At 48.4% G+C, this 23,985-nt stretch overlaps 1 protein-coding gene across 1 annotated transcript; it reads right to left on the bottom strand.

Annotated features, from left to right (window-relative positions):
- On the bottom strand, nucleotides 1-18,958 carry LOC136758204 (NMDA receptor synaptonuclear signaling and neuronal migration factor). Its single transcript, XM_066712475.1, has 16 exons — nucleotides 18,349-18,958; nucleotides 12,882-12,943; nucleotides 11,086-11,922; nucleotides 10,684-10,759; nucleotides 10,307-10,312; nucleotides 9,487-9,555; nucleotides 7,175-7,227; nucleotides 6,583-6,672; nucleotides 5,646-5,770; nucleotides 5,118-5,201; nucleotides 4,830-4,863; nucleotides 4,610-4,680; nucleotides 4,216-4,295; nucleotides 3,835-3,937; nucleotides 3,624-3,699; nucleotides 1-2,433 (listed from the first exon to the last, which is right to left on the bottom strand). The coding sequence occupies exons 1-16, from the start codon at nucleotides 18,417-18,419 to the stop codon at nucleotides 2,336-2,338; spliced, it is 1,935 nt and encodes a 644-aa protein (XP_066568572.1). The 5' UTR covers nucleotides 18,420-18,958; the 3' UTR covers nucleotides 1-2,335.
- Nucleotides 18,959-23,985: the final 5,027 nt, after the last annotated feature.

The raw sequence follows: 23,985 nt of genomic DNA, 5'->3' as shown, positions 1-23,985 counted from the left end.
CACACATCCCCCCACATGAGGTGGAATCAGCTAAGGAGCTGCTGCAGGGGTGGAGGAAGGATGCAAAGCAGGGAATTCTGGGAAAGTGCATCTGTGACCGGATACTGATGCTGGGGAAGGTGGAAGTCAGGCACGAGATTGGGGCCATCCTCCTCCTCCCTGACCTCAGCTGTTAACCCTGACACTGCCCTCCGCACAGAGCACTAATGTACTAACAGACGCACGCTGTGTAGTTCTTGTTAGCAACTTCATATAATATAGCATTATGAATATCACCAGTATAGCAGTTATCACCATCATAATAATTATTACTAGTACCTTAATTAAAACTCTCCCTCATGTGTTTGGAGTGGGTCACTCCCACTCCAAACTAAAGAAGCAAGACTCACAAAACCTTGTGGAAATTATGGTTTCTCTCTCTGACAAAAAAAAATGTTCCCTTTCCTGGGTGAGTTCACATTAAGGTAGTCTACTCTCTACATAAATTCTTCCTAAAAATATATATATATATATATTAAAAAAGAAAATAATAATAATAATTTCTGCTACTGAGGAGAGCAGACATTTTGCACCAAAGAGCTGCGACGAGACTAGCGTTTTAAACCTGTGGGTGCACACGCACACGCACATGTAGTAAGAGAGAAGCAGCGAGAGAGAGAGAGAGAGAGAGAGAGAGTGAGAGGTGGGGGTGGTGCAGAAGCAGGGCCCTGCAGTGTGGTCAGTCACAGCGCAGTGTGGTCAGGGTGGTATATTTCTTGGTTTGCATAAATATAAAAAATCACAGTCAGTGAAGGACCAGGGCTTGAGACCCTACAGTACTGTGTCTCTCCAGGACTGGACTGGACTGGACTGTACCCAATCTCTCTCTCGCTCTCACTCTCACTCTCTCTCTTCTCTCAGTCTAGTGCAGTGCCGTGTCTGTCCAGGTGTTGTGCCAGGTGTAGGGACAGGCCTGACAACAGACACACAGAAAAAACAAGGCAAAGTGTGCACTTAAAACAGTACAGGTGTCTATCTCACAGGTATTGCTACTCAGAGGAATACTGGAACAGCTACGGTGGCCTGTGAGCAGGTCCACTACACTGCAATCAAAACAGTCAGAGCAAAAAAAAAAAAACACGCATCCCCCCAACCCCACTGACTGTCAGTCAGACTGACTGTCTGTCTGTCTACAGTTGACTATGCACACATACAAAAAAAAACAATAGCACAAAGTTTACATTTCTGCCCTAAGAGCAAGAAACTGGGAACGGACTCCCACACAGTCCCCCCACTGTGATAAAAACATGAACGCACACGCACACAGGTAACTCCACACCAGCCCCCTCCAACACTAGCCCCTTCACAAACATGGCTTATACAGGCAAGAAATTTAATTTTAGCCATGTTTTCCAAGTTTATTCAACTAACAGCTCAAATTATTTATTTAAAAAATAACTGGGGGGCAGGAGGTGATTGAGGAGTCTATTAGCAATAAATTGGGGCGGTGGGGAGCTTAGTCATTTAATTGCTATAAAACCTGAGATAAAAAAATTATTGTCTTTAGGAAACACCATTACGACAAAATTCAAAATAAGCTATGTATATATAGGTATCATATATAGAATATTGGTATTACTACAGTATACTGTATGATTTATATCTATATATTTGGAGATATATATATATAATTATTTTTATTTTTATTTTATTTTATGGAAAATACAAGTAAATAAATACAGACCAGAAAGAGGTCTGAGAAGTGACCTGATTGGATATTCCTTCAATCATCTCCTCATGACAAAGATCCTGGGTTCAGGTGAGGGTGGGGGGGGGGGGCAGTCTCAGTCCTGCTGCCCCCTTCCTCCTCTTCTGTCCATCCCTCTGTCTCTCTCTGTCCATCTCTCCATTTCTATCTCTCTCTTTTCCACAGGCTGCAGCACCCACAGGGAGAGCCAGTGCAGAGTCCCTCTCTCACAGTGGGGGGGCAGGGGGTTAGTATACACAGACAAGAGGGAGGGAGGGAGGGAGGGGCGAGCCCCCCCCTCCAACAACAATAAAAAGAAAATCCCTCCTGGTCTTTCTGTGCAAGAAAAGAAAACCGTGGATTCCAGAGTCCAGGTGTGGCTCCTCCTCCCCTGGCCCCCCGGCCCCGCCCTGCAGTCCAGACACACAGGGAGAGGGGATGGCTGCCATTTCAAACAGTGCCACCTCCCCTCAACCCCATCATGCTTCTCAGACTCTTAACGAGCTCCGACCACTCTTAATGAGCCCCGGCAGTCCTTTAATGAGCTCCGGTCAGCCTTAACGAGTTCTGGTCAGCCTTACTGAGCGTCCCGGCCCAGGTTGGGCCTGCTCATAGGATGTCGTCGTAGTCCAGAAGTTTGGAGTGCTGACGTGCCTTCCACAGCCGGTACAGGCGGAAGTCAAAATAGGTCTCAATCATCTCCTTACCTGTGTGTGAGAGTGAGAGAGAGAGAGGGAGAGGGAGAGAGGGAGGGAGGGAGGGAGGGATGGAGGATTAGGGGGAAAATTCAGCAGTCAGTAAAGGCAGTGTAAATGAGCAGTGTACTCAGAGAGAGAGAGAGAGTGACAGAGAGAGGAAAGAGAGAGAGTGTGGACAGTGTGGACAGGTTGGACAGTGTGTGGACAGTGGGGACAGTGTGTGGACATAGTGGACAGTGCTTGGGCAATGTGTGGACATTGTGGACATTGTGGACAGTGTTGGGACAGTGTGTGGACAGTGTGGACTGTGTGGACAGCCTGCAGCCACATGGGCCCTGCCGCTGCAAAAGGGAAGGGAGCGTATAATTCAATATAAAATTAGTACTTCTGGGTAAAATAGCAGGGCTGCAGAGAGGGGGGGGCAGTGGTCAGAGTCGATGTTTTCGTAGATAGAGAGATGAGAAAGGTAGACATCAATAAGACATTAACCTTTCTGCTTCTTCTGGATTTCCCTTTTTTAATAATAATTTGTTTATTTCATATATAAATATTATTGAATCTTCTTTACTTCATCATATTCATTGCTTGATCTATTACTGATCTATTGTTCATCTATATTATCTTTTATTATTATTATTATTATTATTATTATTATTATTCGTTTAATTATTTGAATGGTTTAAATTATATATTTTATTATTTACTTAATTATCTATAAATATATATTTTATTGTTGTTTTTATGTAAGGCCTGTATTGTACATGCTTTGGCAATACCAAAGAAAGATGGCATGACAATAATGCTGAATTTGAAAAGAGAGAGAAAGAGAGAGAGGGTGAAAGAGAGAGAGAGGTAGAGAGAGGGAGAGAGAGGGAGAGAGAGATGCTTTGGCAATACATTATATACGGCAGGCCAATAAAGCACACTGAACTGAAATGAGCTGAATTGAACTGAGAGAAAGAGAGCAAGGAGGGAGGGTGCTGCTCTCTGGGAGCGCAGGCAAAGATAACGAAGTTTTAATTGGGGGATAATTAGTACTGTGTCGATTACACTCCTGGGAAGTCAGCATTCACGCTGTCATTGTGTGTGTGTGTGTCTGTGTAAGTGTGTGTCTGTGTATGGGTGCAGTGTGTATAGTATAGTGTGTACAGTGAGGTTGGTATACAGTGTGTGCTGTGGGGTCAGGAGGTCAGGCTTACCCTGTGCTGACAGCTCCAGCGGCGACTCGAAGGTGATGGACTGAGGCTTCATCAGGTTCTTCAGGTTCTTGAAAAGCTGTACAGAAAGACAGACAGACAGACAGACAGACTGTTAGTGTCTTTGCTAATCCCTCACCCCTCTGCCAGCTGTCAGTGTGGCTCTGTGTCTGCTGTCTGGGTGCTGTGTCAGTCTGTCAGTGCTGTTTGGTACCTTCTCTCCGTTGGGGTTGCCAAGTACATAGCAGCCCATTACATGGACCACAGTGGGCTCTGGGTCGAGCCTGGTCATCAGTCTGCTCAGACGTCTCCAGAACCTACAGAACAGGGAGAAAGAGGGGGGTGGAGAAAGAGAGGGAGAGAGAGGGAGAGAAAGAGAGAGAACAGTTGTTTCCTGCTGACTGTGACACCACAGGAGGTGAAATAAATGGCAGATATGTGGGGTTTATGGGTTCTGTCTCAGCCAGAGTCATAAACTGTCATGATTCAGCTCATTGCCTGCAGATTAACACACACACACAGACACACAGATGAACACATGCAGACACACACACAGACACAAGACACACAGACATTGATTGACTGATTGACTCACAGTATCATGTCCTCCTCCTTCTCCACCTTGGCGAAGGTGGCCACCTTGTTCTTGAGCAGGTACAGGTGCCCGGGGCCCCCCTGACAGAGAGAGACACATTCTATAGCTCAGCTCATAATCTCACTGTACATATTATTATTATTATTATTATTATTATTATTACATTATATTCTTAGCAGACTCTATTATCCTGGGCAATTTACAATTGTTACAAAATATCACATTATTCTTACATATAATTACCCATTCATACACCTTGGTTTTTACTTGAGCAGTCTAGTTACAGTACCTTGCTCAAGGATACAGCAACAGTGTCCCCCCAAACTCCACTGCTGCCTTATATGTGTACCGCTCTCTCTTCCCCTCCCTCCCTCCTTTACTCTCTCTCTCCCACCTGACAGAAGATCAGCATCTTCCAGATCTTGCAGCCTTTGCGATAGGCGTTGAGCTTCTTCTCTATCTCCTCTGCAAAAAGAGAGATGGACCTCAGACACACTACACGCTAACAACACGGGAAGCACATGGCACACACGTCACACAGACTGCACATGATGCAACACACATAGCTAGCTAAGACACTTGCAAAACATGCCAGAAGGCAGGACACCACGTACCGAGAATGTCATCGAAGGTAGCATGTTCGTGGTCCTGCAGAGAGAGCGCGACGGATAGAGAGAGAGGGAGGGGGAGTGAGAGAGACATAGAGATTGAGAGGGAAGCAGAAAGGGAGGGGAAGAAAGAGAGAGGGAGGGGAAGAGAAAGAGGGAGAGAGAGAGGGAGCAGGAAAGAGGGGGGGAAGGAGCAGACAAGAGAGAGAGAATGTTAACAATACCTTCCAACAGAAAAAAAAACTGCAAAAATTGCAAATAATGAAAAAGAAAACAAAAGTGCATCTCCCTTACGTAGAGGATGGGGATGATGGAGGGATCGTCTGCCCTGATGATGGTCGGCACGTACTCTGCCTTCGGCACCTTGGAGGAGATGAGCTGAGAGAGGCAGAGGAGGGTGGAGAGAGACATAAAATAATCATTTAAACATGAATATACTGTTACAGCAATTCCACATGGTTCGGCTCCACAGACCATTATGACAAATAACAATGCTGCACAGAGGGTGTGTGTTGTGCAACCTGTGCTGTGTGTGCTGTGTTGTGCATTGTGCGTTGTGTCTGCTATGTTCCATGTGATGTGCTCAGTTGTTTTGCTGTATTGTGTGGTGTTGTTTGTTCTGTATGGTGTTATTTTACTGTATTGTTTGGTTTTGTGTTCTGTATTGTGTTGTGTGTTCTTTATGGTGGCATTTTGATTGCTGTTGTGTTCTGTATCTGTGGTGTTTTGCTGTTGTGTTGTTTTGTGGTGGGTTGTGTTGCCTTCTTTTGGCACAAAGTGTGGACCCATGTCAAGCACAGGCCACCCTGCGGACCCCCTCACCATGACTTTGGGGGGCTGGAAGTCGTCCCCCTGGCAGGCTAGCCTTTCCTCCTCTCGCTCCTCCTCCCAGGCCACATCCTCGATGCCCTCCTCCACCCCACCGCAGGACACCGCCACATCTCCACCTGAGAAAGGGAGGATGGGATGTGGGGAGGTGGAGGGAAGGAGGATGGAAGAGGGAGGTAAGAAGAAGAGGGAGAGGGGAGGAGAGGAGAGGGAGGGAGAGATGGAGCGGAGCTGTTATACAGAGCATGGAGACCCGAACCACAAACAGACCTGAGGAGAGCTGAGAACTCAGAGAGACACACACACATATACTGAACAATAACAGACACAGACACAGACACACACACACAGTCACACACTGAACACACACAGATACACTGGTCGGCCCATACATCAACATTCACACAATCACAGTTGCTGCAGACATACATACTCACACGCACACACACGCATACTGTCAACCACATCATGAAACACACACACGCACACACACAATACTCACATAATACACAAAGTGAGAAAGGGACAGTGGGTTTCAGAAAACACACAACACACAGTACACAATACATATAATACACACAACACACACTAATATAAAATCAAATAGACACATTTAGAGCCTGGAAGGAATTCAGTTCAGGCAGGCAGACAGATACAAACACAGACACATGCACAGACAGACAGGCAGACAGGCAGACACATGCACAGATAGAGAAACAGACACACTGGCAAGCAGTTATACACACAGTCAGAGAAATACACTCATAGTTACAGGGAATAAACACACACATACAGGTACACAAACATTACAGACCAACACAGTCAGTCCTAGTTACAGGTACACAATCCCACAAGCACACAGATGGACAAACAGACAGACGGACAGTGACAGGGACAGAGACTGGCCATTGCGTGAGTGTGGGGGACTCACTGTCGCGGGAGTCGTGGAGAGAGTCATTCTTGATGGGGGTGGGGTCACTCCAGGACCGGCTGAAACTCTTCGCCCGACGGTCAGCAAACGCTGGGGGGGGTGATGGGGGCAGGGGGGTAGAGATGGTCACACACACTGCACCACACTGACACACACACAATCGCACCAACTGCACTGCACGGGCACACACAAAATTGCACGCATTGCAATGCACTGGCACACACACATACACTGCACCACACTGACACACACACACACACTGGCACCACACTGACACACACATTGATAGATACACTCTATGACTGTAAAACCCACATATGCATCACACAGACATGGCTACTTCTACACACACACTGCAACCAGACTCAATGTGCACTGACTGCCACTACAATTGTGTACTACACATACACATTGTAATCCGAAACAGTATTACACACATATTGTGTACCAACACAATTAGCACACACCGTGCAAGTGAAACCCAAAAACCTTGCACCAACACCATGTCGTGCACAAAACACACACACTGACATGCAATAAAACACACTTTTCTGACACTGTGACACTGCTGCACACTGACACTCTGACTCACTTTGCACCCTCATCCGCCGGCTTCCCACCATCCGAAGATGCTTGCGGAAGTTTCTGTAGAGGGAGAGATAAAGCGAGAGAGAGAGAGAGCGAGACATAGAGATAGAAAGGGAGAAGGGTGTGTGGGAGAGGGTAAAAGATAGGTGAGAGAGGAGAGGAAGGGAGACAGAGAGAAACAGACAAAGTTTGTTAGTTCGTGGATCTCCCCTCATAACCCTCCATGGCAGATTGGTGACAGTGCCCCCTAGTGGTGACAATGGGAGCACAGCGTGTTTGAAGTTACAGTCAGTCAGATGGGATCTCTAGGTATCGGGACAGTTACCTCAATCTCACTGCAGAACAGGGGAAAGAGATTATTATTAGTCTGCATGTGAGATCTTTATTATTATAATTATTATTTTTAATTTAAATCAAACATCAATCAAAAGCTCCATTGAAACCAATGATGGAAAATTCAGAATACCTTTCTTCAAGCAGCACATGGTGTCGTCTTATGGACTAATATGTTTGATGGCCAATCAGGAGTGTGGAAAACTATACCACGTTTACCATGGTACATCACTCCATACTACACTGTAGACTACACTGTATTTTACAGTACATTTCTACAGTCTTGAAGGAGATTTAAGTGTCACAGCCTCATATTTGTCCCACAGTATTTTTATTTTTGGTGCCAAACTCATGCAAACAGATACCAAATCTATTGACAATACTGAGCTGGGTTACTTCTCAAAGCTGTAACATCAGCAGAGTGGCTGTGTGTCACTGCAGCTGTGTGTCTGTGTGCGCTTGTGTGTGATAATCACGTGTGAGTGTGTGTCAGTGTGTGTGTGCTTGTGAGTGTGTTTAGATGAGTGTGTGTGTGTGTGTGTGTGTGTGTGTGTGAGTGTGTGTGTGTGTGAGTGTGTGAGCGTACGTGTGTGTGTGTGTGTGTGTGTGTGAGTGTGTTTAGATGAGTGTGTGTGTGTGTGTGAGTGTGTGTGTGTGTGAGTGTGTTTAGATGAGTGTGTGTGTGTTTGTGAGTGTGTGTGTGTGTGTGAGTGTGTGTGTGTGCCTGTGAGTGTGTTTAGATGAGTGTGTGTGTGTGTGTGTGTGTGTGTGTGTGTGTGAGTGTGTTTAGATGAGTGTGTGTGTGTGTGAGTGTGTGTGTGTGCCTGTGAGTGTGTTTAGATGAGTGTGTGTGTGTGTGTGTGTGTGAGTGTGTGTGCCTGTGAGTGTGTTTAGATGAGTGTGTGTGTGTGTGTGTGTGTGTGAGCATACGTGTGCGCGTGCGTGTGTGTGTGCGTGAGTGTGTGTGTGAGTGTCTGTGTGTGTGAGTGTGTGTGTGTGTGTGTGAGTGTGTGTAGATGAGTGTGTGTGTGTGTGTGTGTGTGTGTGTGTGTGTGTGAGCGTACGTGTGTGCATGCGTGTGTGTGTGCGTGAGTGTGTGTGTGAGTGTCTGTGTGTGTGTGTGTGTGTGTGTGTGTGTGAGCGTACGTGTGTGCATGCGTGTGTGTGTGCGTGAGTGTGTGTGTGAGTGTCTGTGTGAGTGTGTGTGTGTGTGTGTGTGTGTGTCTGTGTGTGTGAGTGTGTGTGTGCGTGAGTGTGTGTGTGAGTGTCTGTGTGTGTGAGTGTGTGTGTGTGTGAGTGTGTGTGTGAGTGTGTGTGTGTGTGAGTGTGTGTGGGGGGAGGCCCAGACAGACACTGTCACTGTGTGCTCAGATCAGCACCAGGGACAGCTCCTCCTCTCTGTAGGTGTTTTCTGTGTCTTTCAGGCCCCCGTATTGTCATTGCTGTTGTGTCCTTATGCTGTTTTTCTAGGGGATTCATTCAGTTTTTTTGCATTTCTTCTCTCTCCTTCACTCTTTCTCTCTCTCTGTCAAGAGCAGACAAACATTCCTCTCTCCATCACATTTTCTATTCCTCTCTTGTCTGTATTTCCCCCACCTCCCTCTCTCTATCATCTATATTTTTCTGTGTATTTCTGCCTCCTTGTTTTTCCTTCCTCTCTCTCTCCATCCCTCCTCATTCATTTATCCACCTCTCTCTCTCGCTACCTCCCTTTCTCTCTGTTTGAGATCAGCACAGCTGGACTTCCTGCATCCCGTAACCATGGCAACCTTGCATCCAAGATCAAACATCTGGAATGCAGGGAGATTGTATCCCCGGGTTACCTCAGTGCAGGAGGGGAAGAGAAGGAAGGGCAGACTGATAATAATAGTAAGTATAATAGTGTGTGTGTGCATGTATGTGTGTGTGTGAGTGTGTAAGTGCGAGTGTGTGAGTAAATGAAGGGGACAGTGCGGACACACACGAGGCAGGGCAGGCAGGTACCTGTGTGTGTGCTCGGCCGGCTCCTGCTCCCTCCGCCTCCTCTTTCTCTCAGCACAGCCCCGGAATGCCCTGCTGGGACGCCACAGCGTTACACTCCGCCCTTGCCACAATGCCAGTGTGGGGCCAACACTGGGTCTGTGCACTCGGCGGGCTTTCTTAATGAGGTCAGGGATTGCAGGTTGGAGATTGCAAGGGGCAAACACTACAGCCAGAGATGGGGTAAGTGTCGAACCAGGAGTAGGGTCAACAAAAGGCTAGGGTTGTGCCCGCATTTGAGCCAGGTAGTCAGTGTGGGGCCTCAGCATCAGAGCAGGTCCTCACGGGCAGCTGCTCTCTCTGGGGGTCCATCACTAACGAGGATGGGGGGTCTGGGTGCATTTTACAATAAAAGGTGTTTGTGTTTGTGAGTGACTGTGTGTGTGTGAGAGATATAGAGAGAGAGAGAGAGTGTGTGTGTGCATGTGTGTGTGAGTGCCTGTGTACAGTCGGGGGAGGCTCCCCCTCACTGCATTGCCCTGAACTGTATACAACTGCACACTGCACTACACACTGTACCGCACACAGCACTACATACTGTACCGCACACAGCACTGCACACTGTACAGCACACAGCTGGTGTAGATGTCTTTCATACTTTTACCTACTTTGACTTTTGTACAGTATAATCTGTGAAGCGTCTGCATCCACCGACTGGAGCTGCTGTTCAGCTGTCCTCTGTAACTCCAAACACTCTGACTTCGGGGGGTAACGGGGGACGGGGACAGGGGGATAATCACAAAACCAAAACCAAAACGAAAGACAATAACAGGGTGGTACTTACGATATCCTACAGGTCCCCAGAGAGAGGGAGGGAAGGAGGGAGAAATAAGGAGTTGGACAGCACCAGAGAGAAGCATCAAAGAGAAAAGAAAAAGAAATCCAGTCAGATAGAAAGCTGCTTAGACCCACCGTTTAATTTCCCTTTATTTCCTATTGGCTGAGGCTTCCTGCTTACTGCCACTAACCCACCCCCTCACCCCCCACTGGAGCCAGCAGTGAGGTGGCTGATGTCACTGAACAAGATAATTACTCTCCCAGGTCTTAATTAGAAACTACACCGAAAGAAAGAGAGACAGACAGACAAGACTCTCTGTGTGCCCTCTATGTGCCAGTGTTGTCATGGTACTAGTGTGTCAGGGATCAGGGGACAGTACTCACGCCTGCATGGTGGTGGTGGCCGTATGGAAGCTGAACATGTTCTCCTTGGGAAACCAGCTGTGGCTGGGCACATCTTCTACAGAGAGAGAGAGAGAGGTAGGGAGGGAGAGAGAGAGGGGAAAGAGAGATGGGGAGAGGGGGAGTCAGGGTGTGTGTCTATTACAAGACAATTGTGAAAGATACAGAATGATCTAACAAGATAGACAGAGAGAGATAAACAGTCGCAGATACAGATGCATGATGCAGATGGGAGTGTCAGTGTATGTGTGTGTGAGAGTGAGTGTGATAACATGACTTTTAAAGAGAGAGACAGTGGTTGGCAGACACACAGGTGAGCACAGGTGAGGACAGGTGAGGACAGGTGAGGACAGATAAGGACAGGTGAGGACAGGCTGGGCTCACCAGACACCCGGTCCATGCTGTACATCCTCTCCAGCTTCTTGCGCTGCCGGCTGTCTGTGTCCAGGCAGTGCTGTGCGGAGCTGGGGGGGCCCTGGGGGGGTGCGCAGGCAACGCAGTCCTGAGGACAGTCCCGGGAGGCCGAGCGGTTGCCCCCCCCTAGCCAGCCGCGGATGTTGTGTGCGCTGCTCGAGCTGTGCATAGGATGGGGGGTGACAGTGGGGGCATGGGGGTTGGAGGAGGGGGCGGTGGGGGTGTTGGCGGCAGCTCCGTTAGCATGGTTTCCATGCTGCTGTGGGTGGTGGTGGTGGTAGTGGTGGTGGTGGTGGTGGTTGCTGTGGTGGTGGTTGCTGTGGTGGTGGTTGTGGCCCTCGGTGCTGTGGTGATGAGGGGGCGGGGGGCGGGGCAGCTCCTGGCTCCCCTTCAGCACCTCCAGCTCCAGGCTCTCCGCGCTTCCCTGCGCCCCCCCCAGCATGCCCCCCTCCCCCGTGATCGTGTACACGCGGGGGTGCTGAGCCTCGCAGTCCAGCAGCAGGGCGCCCCCCCCCACAGACTGGCCTTGGAGACCGTGCTGCTCGGCGGCCAGCGAGAGGCCGCGCCTGCCCTGCCCCGCGCAGGAGGACGAGCAGGAGGTTGGGGGTGGGGGCGGGTGGGGCTGATGGTGGGCTGCTGATGCTGGCGGGGGCTCGTGGCTAGGGTGGGGGGGCTGCGGATGCTGCTGCTGTGGGGGGGAGCTGCAGGGGTGCGGCTGAGCCTGTTGCTGCTGGGGGTTGCCACGTAGATGGCTGTTGTCCGGGGAGTCAGAGTCCTGCCCAATGAAAGTCTCAGACAGCAGGTGATCTGTCGGGGGGGGAGCGGGGAATGTTAGACAGGGCTGCACACCTCCAGACAATAACACCTGTCAGAGTGAACACAGAGGGAACAGCCAGGCCACTCACTCTCACTCACTCTCATACTCTCTCACACTTTCACTCTCTCACTCTCAGACTCTCACTCTCACACACTCTCACACACAGGAATGTTTTATTACTGCAGACAACATTTTATTATTATTATTACTGGTGTTGTTGTTGTCCAAATACAATCATTCCTCTCTTAATACAATCTCCCCTTCTGGAGATTAGGTGAGAGAATAAACAGATGAGTCACAGAGGCAGACAGGCAGAGAAACAGAGGGGGGGGTGAAGAGAGCTAGGAAGAAGAGAAAGAAAGACGGAGACAGAGAGAGAGAGAGAGAGAGAGAGAGAGAGAGGGTGTGGGTGGGTGAGGAGCAAGGGATGGGAAGGGCAAGGAGAGGTCTGCGTTGCTGTGGGGTTGATAATTTCTGCTGTGTCTAGTGGGGAACAATGCAGACTTACCCCCTGAAGCCTGGCTGAGTGTCGCTGGAAATGTGTGTTTTTTTAAGACACAGACAAGCAGAGAGAAGTAGGAACAGAAAGAGGTAGAGGAAAAATAAAAAGGGAGAAGGGGAAAGACGAGAGACGAGAAGGAAAGGAAGGAGGTAGAGACGGGGGCAGAGGCAGAGACAGGGACAGAGACAGGGACAGAGGGAGCCTGTAAGTGTGAGAAAGATTGACGGTAAAAGATCCAGACAGAGAGAGAAAGAGAGAGACAGACAGGGAGAAATAGAGACAGACAGAGTAGTAGGCAGAGGGGCAGAACGGCAGCAGGGCAAAGCGGCAGAGCGGCCAAGGGACAGAGGGTCACACGGGCAGGGAGGGAGAGGGGCAGAGGGGCAAAGGGGCACAGTGGCCAAGGGGCAGAGGGACAGGGAGGTAGTGGGACAGAGCCTAGCTCACCTGATCCGTTCCTGTTCTCAGGGTGAGTGTGTGACAGGTACTCCCCAAACGCACGGGCTGCTCTGCGGAAAGACACACAGACACTCAGCCTGGCTGGACTGGACACTGACTGGAGACACTGACACACCAAAAAGTCAGCCTGGCCCAGTCCACCCTGACCGAGCAGAGAGAAGGGAATGTCTCTGGTATTTCTATGTTTTTCAGTCATCTTTTCTGCCTTCTTACTCTCTCTCTCTCTCTCTCTCTCTCTCTCTCTCTCTCTTGCTCGCTCACTCTCTCATTCCTGCCTTCCATTAGCCTGGCTGAGTGCCAGGGCCTTATAGGAAAAGAGAGAGAGAGAGAGAGTGTGAGAGAGAGAGAGAGAGAGAGAGAGAGAGAGAGAGAGAGAGAGAGAGAGAGAGAGAGAGAGAGGAAGGAGAGTGGCAGAACGATTTTGCCATGGTAAATTTACTCAGTAATCTCACTGCCAGGTCACTGCGGGTGCGTGTGTGTGTGTGTGTGTGCATGTGTCAGCAGGGTGTGTTTGCGCATGTGTATCTCTGTGTGTGTATGTGTGTGCATGAGAAGGATTGTGTGTGCTTGTGTGAGTGCGTGTGTATTTATCTCTCTCTCTTTCTCTCTCTCTCTCTCTGCTGCACATCTGATATGATGGTACAGCTGTTACCGTACAGGTGTGAAATGTATGGTTGGACACTGACTGGACACACAGCCTGACTGGACACATGGAGACAGTAAAGCTGTGAAGTGCGTATCACCCTGAACCCTTCCCCCTCCCCAGCAAAGTGGTGGTCTCCCCGTGACGCTGTGATCACCTCACACTAATTACACATTCCTCTGTCACTGTGGGCAAAGTGCTGCCCTTCACTCAGTGAGAGAGAGAGGAGTGCAGACTGTGAGCTGTAAGATTATCTCATATTGCTGTCTCTCTTACTACCTATCACCACTGCTTCTCCTCATCTCTCTTTCACATACACACACACACACACACAACCTCACATAGACGCACACATACTTCCATCTTCCTGGAACTCACGAGGTAATCCAATACTCCTGTAATCACCTAATCAAATAACTTCTCTCTCTCACCTGTCTCCCCCTCTCTCTACTCCCTCAGCATCTCTCTCCATCTCCTCCCTTTCTCTCTCTCTCTCATTCCTTTCTCCTTCCCTCCCTCCCTCCAGCAATCTAGACCACAAGAGTTACAATAAAGATTCCTGAAAGATCATGAATGCTCCTGGCCATGTGAGAGAGAGAGAGGGATGGAGGGAGGGAGGAAGGCAGGGTGGGAGGCAGAGGGGGAAAGCCTGCAATTCTGACAGCTGCTCCAGAATAATAAAATATAAACAGTGACATCACACAGCTGGCAACTCCCAAGTCAGGGACACACAGCCCAGAGCACACACACACTGCACTACAGCACTGCTGGTACAGTCCAGGTACAGCCCAGCCAGTGACTCTACAACAGTCCAGTCCAGTCTAGTCCAGTCTGTGAGCGTGTTTCTCTGAGAGACTGTGTGTGAGTGAGTGTGTGTGTGAGTATCTGTGCATGTGAGAGAGTGTGTGAGCAGTTCGTGAATCCCTGCATGTCCACCCCCCCACCCCCCGCAACCCAGAGGAAACAGCGTTCCAGAACTCGTTCCCAGTCCTGGCACAGGGCCGCTCTGACGCAGCACTGGGCCTCCTGGCTCTGAAAAGGAGAGCAGGTTTATTCTGAGAGCTGGGGCTGGGCTCAGAATCCTTGACCTGTGTCCCTGGCCTGCTTAGCTGCTCCTGCAGGGTCCAGATCAAACACAAACAGAACCACTTTGCTGGCAGAGTGTGAGACAAAGGAGACAGTACAGAGCAGGACAGGACACACCAGAGACACACAGGGACACAGGGAGACACATGGGGACGCACACAGGCAGACAGAGAGATACAAGCTGGTGTAGAGCACAGCTACACACTGTCTCTGTCTATGCCACCCCCATCAATGGGCAGACAATATTATAAATATTATTATTATTACCACTATTACATCTTGTGACTCAAATTCAATATTCAATTTATATACACACATACATACAGACAAACATTTAAACTATTAAAAAAAACATAAAAATATAGAATACAAGACAAAACAAAGTCTTCAAGTTGCACAAACCAGCAGCAGCAGTGGAGGAGCTGCAGCAGCGCGGAGAGCAGGCAGGAGGGGCAGAGAACTAGACCGAAACTGCCCACTGTTTCATCTGATCTGTGTATATCAAGTGCATCTCTTCCTCACTCTGTGTAGCTGTACTGTGTCAACCCTGTATAGCTGTACTGTGAAAATGCTGTGTAGCTGTACTATGCAGATAGCGCTGGTCACACTCCAGTCTCCCATAAGAATGAGACACTGTGACTTATTACACAATCAAGGACACAGCTTGGCTCAGAAGGTCAGCACTGAGCAGCTCACATATACAACAGCTCACACACACACTCACACACAGCAACCTACACACACATTGCATCTCACACACACACATACAGCAACTCACACACACTACAACTCACACACACACTTCAACTCACACACACAGCAGGCTGGCTCGGGTCACTGTTGCAGTTCTTTGCCATTTTGTTTGTTCCTTGCAGCAGCAGGTTCTCGGTGCTCTGAGTTACATCACAGACATCCAGCCCTGCACACTTCCAGAAATTTCTCTCTCCTTCTCTCAGCTTCTCCTTCCCCCATGACTCCTTCCATATTTCTCTCTTATGTTTGGTCTCCTTCTCTCCTAATCTCTCTCTCTCCTTCTCTCAATCTCTTTCCCCTCTCTCCATCTGTCCCTTTTCCTTCTCTCCCTCATTTTGATTTTCTTCTTCCTCAATCTCTGCCCATATCTCCATATCTCACTCACTCCTTCTCTCCTACTCTCTACCTTTCTCCATTCCTCCCTCCCTCCTTCCAGCCCGGCTCACCTCCCTATCCCAGCCCAGGACACCAGCGCTGAGACTCCGGCCCGGGTCATCTCGGACACCGCACCAATGACACAGGGGACAGCGTCTCTCTCTCTGTATCTCTCTCTCTCTTTCACTGTATTTCCGAGTTCTCCTTCTCTATATCTTTGTATTTCTTTCTCTGTATCTCTCGTTCCCTTGTTCTCTCTGTTCGCAATCTTGTACATGCAGCTGCACTTCTGGAGCTGTGGCCAACACACTCGGGATATTTGTGAATGACGGCGTGCACGTACCCGACAGACAGAGAGAGAGGGAGGGAGGGAAGGAAGGAGGACTGACTGATTAGGAGACTGCAAGGGGGGGCTTTGGCAAAAAGGGGGGCAATTCTGACAGAGAGAGAGGGGGCAACACAGCCTCTGCTCTCTTCAGCACATCAGTGTGTCACTAAGTGTGTCTGGCAGTTAGTGTGTCCGTGTGTCAGTCAGTGAGTCAATGTGTCAGTCAGTGTTTCCGTCTGTCAGTGTGTCAGTCAGTGTGTCAGTCAGTCTGTGAGTGACTCAGTGTGTCAGTCGATGAGTGTATCACTTCATCTGCAGTCGATCAGTCAGTCAGTGTATCGGTCTTTCAATCACTCTTTGTGACACTCACACACACACACAACACACATGTACTGCCGCCGGCCCAATTTGTTACCACACACAACACACAGAGCATTACAACCAACATTACCCTCCCAGAGTCATACACACAAAAAACCAGCACTAAAAACAAAAGTGAATTCCACCTTTTTTATACTTTCATTATTTTTTATTACTAGGGGTCAGATTATTTCAGTTTTGCGTCCTGCTGATCCCCAAACTGTGAATCTGCTACATCATCCTGTTAATTAAAGCTGTGTATCATTCTGACACACTCACTTGCACACAACACTCATACATGCGCTCACACACACAACACAAACGTACACGACACAAATGCACTACACACACACATACAAACATGCACACACACTCACACAGTAGTGCTATTTAATATTCACAGCACCACACAGAGACAGTGAAGGGGAAGCAATGCGAGAGAGAGAGTGGAGTGGAGAGATCCTTTTAATCTTCCATTAGTACTACTACCAATACCATTACTGCTACTACAACTACTACAAATAATAATAATAATAATAATAATAATAATAATAATAATAATAATAATACAGCACCGTTTAATAAATCACTTTACACTCCGCAGTCTGTGGCCCACAGGATGACAATGACAATCCAGAACAGGGAATGCTGGGAGACGGAACTTCGGGGGCCATTCGGAATATGCACCCGGGTTCCGGAGCTGTCTGCACTGGGGAAGACACCTGGAACATCTGTCCAGGTGTGCCTAACCCCCCCAAAAAAAATGACCACCACAGCACGTTTGTTGCTAGAGGAGGGTCAGATGTACGTCCTAGCCCCCTGTGTGAGCGTATGCCAGGGGTCACACTGCCTCTCAGTGCAGTGACATCATCACACCCCTGTCTGTCTGTCATTGAATACCCACAGAACACACCTGGGAGCACCTGCACAGACACAGACTACTACTACAATAATAACAATTTTGATTGTTATTATTATTATTGCTCCCTAAGTGTTTGGTGTGTACAGTGCAAAAAATATGAATAATAAGAAGATACAAATCTCATAGCTGTCTAGCAGAAATAGTAATAGAAGCAGTAGTGGTGGTGGTAATAGGTATAGTAACAGTAGTAATATTAGTAGTAGAAGTAGTGGTCATAATAGGTAAAGTAATAGTAGTTGTAAGGATGGTAGTATTACTGGCGCTGCTGATAGTAGTAATAACAATAGCAGAAGTAGCAGTTGGGGTGCTTTGGTATTTACTAAGTGAATACCCTGTATGGCTGCAAAACACATATATCTGTACACTGAGAAAGAGCAGCCTGAATCGAGGTGCATTAAATTGTCAGACCCTGCGCTGCGCCGCGCCGGGTGACATTGTTCAACACTGCCCTGGTAAAGGCACACATATCCATCTGCATGAACACCGACTGCTCCAAACAAGGGACAAGTCAAGACAAGACAAGTGACGGGACACACACCGCAAACATTATCATGACAATAAAATATTATAATTATTATTATTATTATTATTATTATTATTAACAATAATACTGCCACAATATTAATAATATGCGAGTTGCACAAATTGGATCTCAATCGATGTATTCATATCAGAGCATACACATAGAAAGCTGGGGAATCGATAATAATAATAATAATAATAATAATAATAATAATAATAATAATAATTAATAATAATACTATGCATCAGCCCGAGGAACTCAGGGTCCCAGTGGTGTCTGTGTCCTGTGCACAGAGACCGGGGGGTGGGCTGCGATTCCTGTAAGACTGGGGCTCCGGCTGCGTTACTGTACTGTGCTGTACTGTAGGCACGGGTGCAGGCGCACACACAGATTTGTAATAGAAAGTGCACACAACCAAAACCCACAGGAACCGAACCCAGAGCAGCGAACCGAGGACCAACTCACCTAACTTTCGCCGCCACCGAAGAGATCGCGTCGTTGCGCAGGTGTTTGCGCTTGGACACGGCGGTCCCCATGCTGGAGAGGCAGCGGCGCCGGGGACACAGCGCGGCGCATCCCAGGTGCCCGAGCACAGCAGCAGCCCGGGGAACTCAAGACACGAACCAAATCACCCCGAGGTCCGAAGTACAGGAAGAACAAAAGATGAAAATCGCCCAGGCTCTGTCCACTCCTCTGCTCGCGTTGATGCTGGTCCTCCGGCAGGAGACAGGCGGCTTCTCCTCGCCTTCTGGCTGCCTGAGCACCGGGCAATCCAGTGCACACTTAGGTACACATGTGTGTTGTGTGTATATATATCTCTATATATAGACTATATGTATTTATATACATATATGTGTGTGTGCGTATTGTAATGGAAAAATATTATGGCAGAGAGTTGCGTCCAATGTGTTTAACCCCCCCTCTCTCTCTACCAGCTCAGTGCTTTCCACTCGTGATGCTGTGATAGTACACAAGCGGACGCGGACTGACTCCCCCCCTCAGGACACACGCACTCCCTCAGAGCTGCACACGACCGCCCTCCGCTCGCCTCCTCCCCGGCGCTGTCTCTCCGCCCCCTCGGCGCACTGATCGCTGGCGAGGGCAGGGATGGGGAGCGCGGCGCGGCGCAGCGGGGGGCTGGTGATGGGGGGCGCACAGCGGGGGTGCTGGTGATGGGGGGCACACAGCGGGGGGGCTGGTGATGGGGGGCCACAGTGAGGGGGTTGGTGATTGGGGGCCACAGTGAGGGGGTTGGTGATGGGGGACGCACAGTGGGGGGGTCTGCCGGCCCAGGGAAGCCTTGCAGGAAGGAAGCGTGCGCCATATAAGGCGTGCAGGGGCGGTGTGCTCAGATGTGACGTCAATGGGAGACGCAGGGGGCGGCGGGGAGAGGGAGGTAGCGAGAGGTCAATAGTGTGTGCACATGTGTGTGCATACAGCACACACACAGACTCATATACAAACATGCATATACACCAGCACAAACACACAAACTCACATAGATAGATATATCTATCTATCTATCTATCTATATATATATATATAATGCATGCAAACCAATATACATACCTATTTGGTGTGTGTGTGTACAGACCTACATGCACACTGCATAGTAACATGCTACTTACACATGCCTACACTCATATACACTCAGTCACACACATGCACTCATACATATATACACATGCACTCATATACACTCACACACTACCTCATATACACTGACACTCACTCATTCTCACACATGCATTCATACACACACACGAGGTGGGCAGAGAGAGAGAGAGGGAAACAACAGATGAGCCTCATTATATAGTGGAGAATGGAGTGGGATAATTTAATACAGAAACCAGAGCACAGCCACACAGGAGCAGGGGAAAAGATGACAGAAAGGAAGAATTACTGACAGAGTGAAAGGGAGCAAGGGAGGGTGGAGGTGTGACATTATGCACAGCTGCAGCACCAACCTGTTTAATTAACGGAAACAAGAAAGAAGAACAGGAAGAAAAGGGTGGAAAGAAAAAGAAATGAATTTGTGTGTGTGTGTGTGTGTGTGTGTGTACTGTACTGTAGCTCTCCAGGACCGGGGCAGTAACATCATAAAGAAACATCAATTAATGTTCATTATAAGTCATACAACCTTATTTTGGCCAATGTGTAAAATATATTTATGGACATTCCTATATGAGAAATGGAAGCTTGCGGTAAACCAAGTGTCTGACGAGACAGCACTGAAGCTCTGTTTCACAGTGCAGGCCTGTGCTCTCCAAAGCAGCCGTGTTTGCAGAACACAGGCATTCAAAGTACATAACCCAGGTCAACAAACCCCGGCCCAAACTACACACCAGTAACCGAAGCCATAGAAGCCATCTTCCTCAGTTTGATAACAAACAAGAGAAGGTGAATTAAACCTAAATTAATGAAACGCACTTAACACGCACATAATTCTACCAGAACATGGACATCATGAACATGAACATGGACATCGTGTTTGGTCTTCGGAGACAGAGCCTGAGACAACCATTGGACAAGTTGCATCTAACATTCAATACAAAATTAACATCATGTACTACAGGGGCTCCCAACCCTACCCTGCTGTTTTTTGTAACCAACCAAGCTCTCAATTACATAAATGAACTTTAATCAAAGTAATAATCTGCTTAGACTGGATTTTTAAAATTGTGTAATAAAATAATTGGTTCCCTCCTCCACCCCAAACCCCATCCCTGCAGCAGCTCCTCATCTCATTCCACCTAGTGGGGGGGTTCCTCTGACCTCGTGGCCATTGGCCAGGCCATTGTTACTGGAGTCAAGTGGGTCCAGGCCAAAATAAATTCAAATAAATATACCTTGGGGTTGCCTGACCTGAAACTGAATTGAAGTGAACTCTCTCTACGCTGACTACGCTGTGTCACAGTGCTGCTGTCCAGGCCTGTCCTCTCTATCTGTTAAGACTGTTTATTTTGCTTTTGTGCCACCAAAATGCACCAGCCAGCACATGCCAAAGGCACTGCACCCTCTCCCCTATGCTCTCCCTCTGCGCGTCTCTGTATGACTCACCCTCCCTCTCTGCTTCCCTCCTTTTCTTCCCCTGTCTGCAGAATTGCAACACAGACGTGCAGATTACAGACTCTGTAGCCGCTGTCCATGAGACAGCAGGACACCCTGTAATCAGTCCTCCCCCCACCTGACAGAGCCAGAGAACCCCCACTGTCCTGCACCCCCTCTACAGAAACAACAGAACCAGTCTGCCCTCTGAGAGAGAGAGAGAGAGAGAGAGAGAGAGAGAGAGAGAGAGAGAGACTAAACAAGATACAAACAAACAAGAGGAAACCACACAGACAATGAGAGATAGACATTACCTGTCTCCCTCTCTCTCCCTCACTCTATAATTCTCACTGGCACTGTTGGCATGGCAGTGTGGCCAGAGCAGTTAAACAACACTAATCAATGAGAGCAATCAGTGTTTACTGATTAACACGGTACCGGCCCCCTGCCCTCCCTCACTACACATGTGGCCTCCATCTCTCTTTGCACTGAAACGACACGCTAGCTGCCAGTCTCCGATCAGTTCAATTCAAAGCTGCTATAATACATATAATACATAGATCATACATGTGATAATAAAACATTTAAAATAAAAAAAATACATTGCTAGTGTGGTGGTTAGTGCTACTGCCTGGCAGCTCTGGGTTTGCAGGTTCAAGTCCTGGCTCCAGGGGCCTGTCTGTGTGGAATTTGCATGTTCTCCCCATGTCTGTGTGGGTTTTCTCCAGGCACTCTGGTTTCCTGCCACTGTCCACAGATATGTGGGTCAGGTTAATTGGTCACTCTAAATTACCCTATGTGATGGCCTGGTGTCCCATGGGTGTATTCCTGCCTTGTGCCCTATGCCTGTGGGGATTGGCTCCAGCTTAAAGATAAAGTAAATATTAATGAAATACATAAACACCCAATACATAAATAACAATATATTAAAATCAATACAAATAAATAACAATACCATTAAAATGTATTGTATATACTTTAATTTGTCTTTGCAGGGTCTGTGTGGCTTGGACAAACTGTCCCCAGGCTGTCCACACATTGTTCACACACTATCCCTCAGATTGTGGTAGGCAGACACATATTTGGCAATTACATTGACTGTCTGATCCTGCTTTCCCAGAAGCCTGGGGCCTACAATCATTCTGCAGAGACTGAGAGGGAAAAGTGGTAGAGGATAAGCGGGGGTGGGGGGGGGGGTTAGTGATGATAAACAGTGTTCTCTCTCTCTCTCTCTTCCTCCTGCCCAGGCCAAAAAAGAGGCAGCATGCTCTAACCTACCAACGCTGGGCCCTCAGAGTCTGCAAGCATGGCCACAGTGCCAACCGTCCGATAAGAGAGAGAGGGAGAGGGAGAGAGAGACAGAGATAAAGATGAGAGGGAGAGATGGGATAAGTAGTGACAGTAATGGAGAAATGGTCAGAGATTCCTCAGTTTGTAGTGTGTGAGTGTGTGTGTCGGTGTGTTTCTCCCGGTAATGTGTCTCCACATGTGCAGCTCCCTCCACTCAGTGGGATGTGCAGTCGTGTCTCAGAGCTGTTTATAGAAGCAGCAGTGAAGTCAGTGACGCACAATAACACAGCCCTAAACCCCCCTCTCTGCCCCACTCCCTCTCTCGCTCTGTCAGCAACACCAGCTGATAAAAATAGACAGGCTATGGATTTAGAAGCTCCTACCTGCTGCTCGCGCTCTCTCCTCACGCTAATTTTAGGATCGATGTTGTAACGAAGAGAGCTGAGCTCTCATGTCAACCACTGTCTCACCTTGCAGGGAAGAGGTGAGGGATCAGGGGTCAGATTCTTGGTCCAGCCTGGGTGTGGCTTAAAAATAAGTAAATAAGTAAGAAAATAAGTGGGTAAATAAATATAATCATTAATAAAATTAGATGAGAGCTGTTGTGTCTCAGAGGGGTTACCCCTAAACTTTCATCAGTCCTATAAAATCCTGACCATACAGGGTCTCTCAGTGTAGCTAGAGTTCAATAGTGTGGCATCATGGTATCTGTACTACAGTACAACCAGTCTGTTAGACCGAATAGTAATAATGATTATTATTATAATTATATAAATGTATTATACATATAATAAAAAAATGAATGAATTAATCCTTCCTCTGTATCAGTGTCTGTTTATGTCCTAAGTCACACTCATGTTCTACACGTGATCTGGAGTGCGGGGTTTGGCGGCTCCTGTCTGCAGCTATTTTGGACACCTTTCAATTAGCGACTGCAACACCTGTGCAGCGGTGCAGCGTGGCGTTTTTCCAGGGGGAAGGGCAGGGACTATGAACTATTATCACACGTGTGAGAGGGTGTAACAGTGAGTAAAATTCTCAATCGTTTCTCAGGCGGTGAGGCTTCTGGAAAAAATAGAAAACTGGATCTAAACCCAGTAACCCGAGTGCACGTGCAGCTGGTAACGGCTCCCGCCTATCTATGCATTCATATTTTATATTCATCTTCCACCCGGCGCCCTGCTGTGAAGGGTGTCCGCACGGCTCATAGCGCTCATCGCAGCGGCGCATCACAAAGCCATTATCTGCGCTGTGACGACGCTCCGCGTGGCTCCCGCCCTGTGACGTCACACCGGTGTTCTCACTGTCTGCGCCACACCTGTGGAACAGCCCCTACTATACTTATACACTACAGATCGATTTACCCGACATTTAAAATAATGTATTTATACTGCACCCCGTTTCCCGCTGTAGCGCTGGCGTTTTGTAGCCAGCGGATCACACTGCGACAGTAACGGGTCCTCAGCCATGTGCTCACCCACTACGGGCACTGTGTTGCAGTGAGGTGGTCCTGTGATAGTGTCTATTCACAAAGCAGGCGCACACACACATACTGACTGACGAACACAGACACCGACGACTACACACACAGCAGGTGGAGTGGTATGCTATATGGGCCAAAGAGGAGACTGGCACACTGGTGTCCCCATAGCACACGCCCCAGTCCTCTAGGACACTTCTGTGACTGACTGACTCACTCAGTGACGGATATGTACTGACTCGCTGCCTGTGTCGCATAATGATCCAGTATTCTCACTGTATATG

The sequence above is a fragment of the Amia ocellicauda genome, chromosome 9 (genome assembly GCF_036373705.1).
Source record: "Amia ocellicauda isolate fAmiCal2 chromosome 9, fAmiCal2.hap1, whole genome shotgun sequence".
NCBI lineage: Eukaryota > Metazoa > Chordata > Actinopteri > Amiiformes > Amiidae > Amia > Amia ocellicauda.
Note: the sequence above shows the minus strand (reverse complement) of the source record. Positions and strands in the feature narration are given on the sequence as shown.

Excerpts from the sequence above, each read along its gene's own strand:
- LOC136758204 (XM_066712475.1), bottom strand. The coding sequence starts at position 18,419 with ATGGGGACCGCCGTGTCCAAGCGCAAACACCTGCGCAACGACGCGATC. Across the intron at positions 4,681-4,829 it reads TACCTTCGATGACATTCTCG|AGGAGATAGAGAAGAAGCTC; the intron begins GTACGTGGTGTC and ends CTCTTTTTGCAG. Across the intron at positions 3,938-4,215 it reads AAGGAGGAGGACATGATACT|GTTCTGGAGACGTCTGAGCA; the intron begins GTGAGTCAATCA and ends CCTGTTCTGTAG.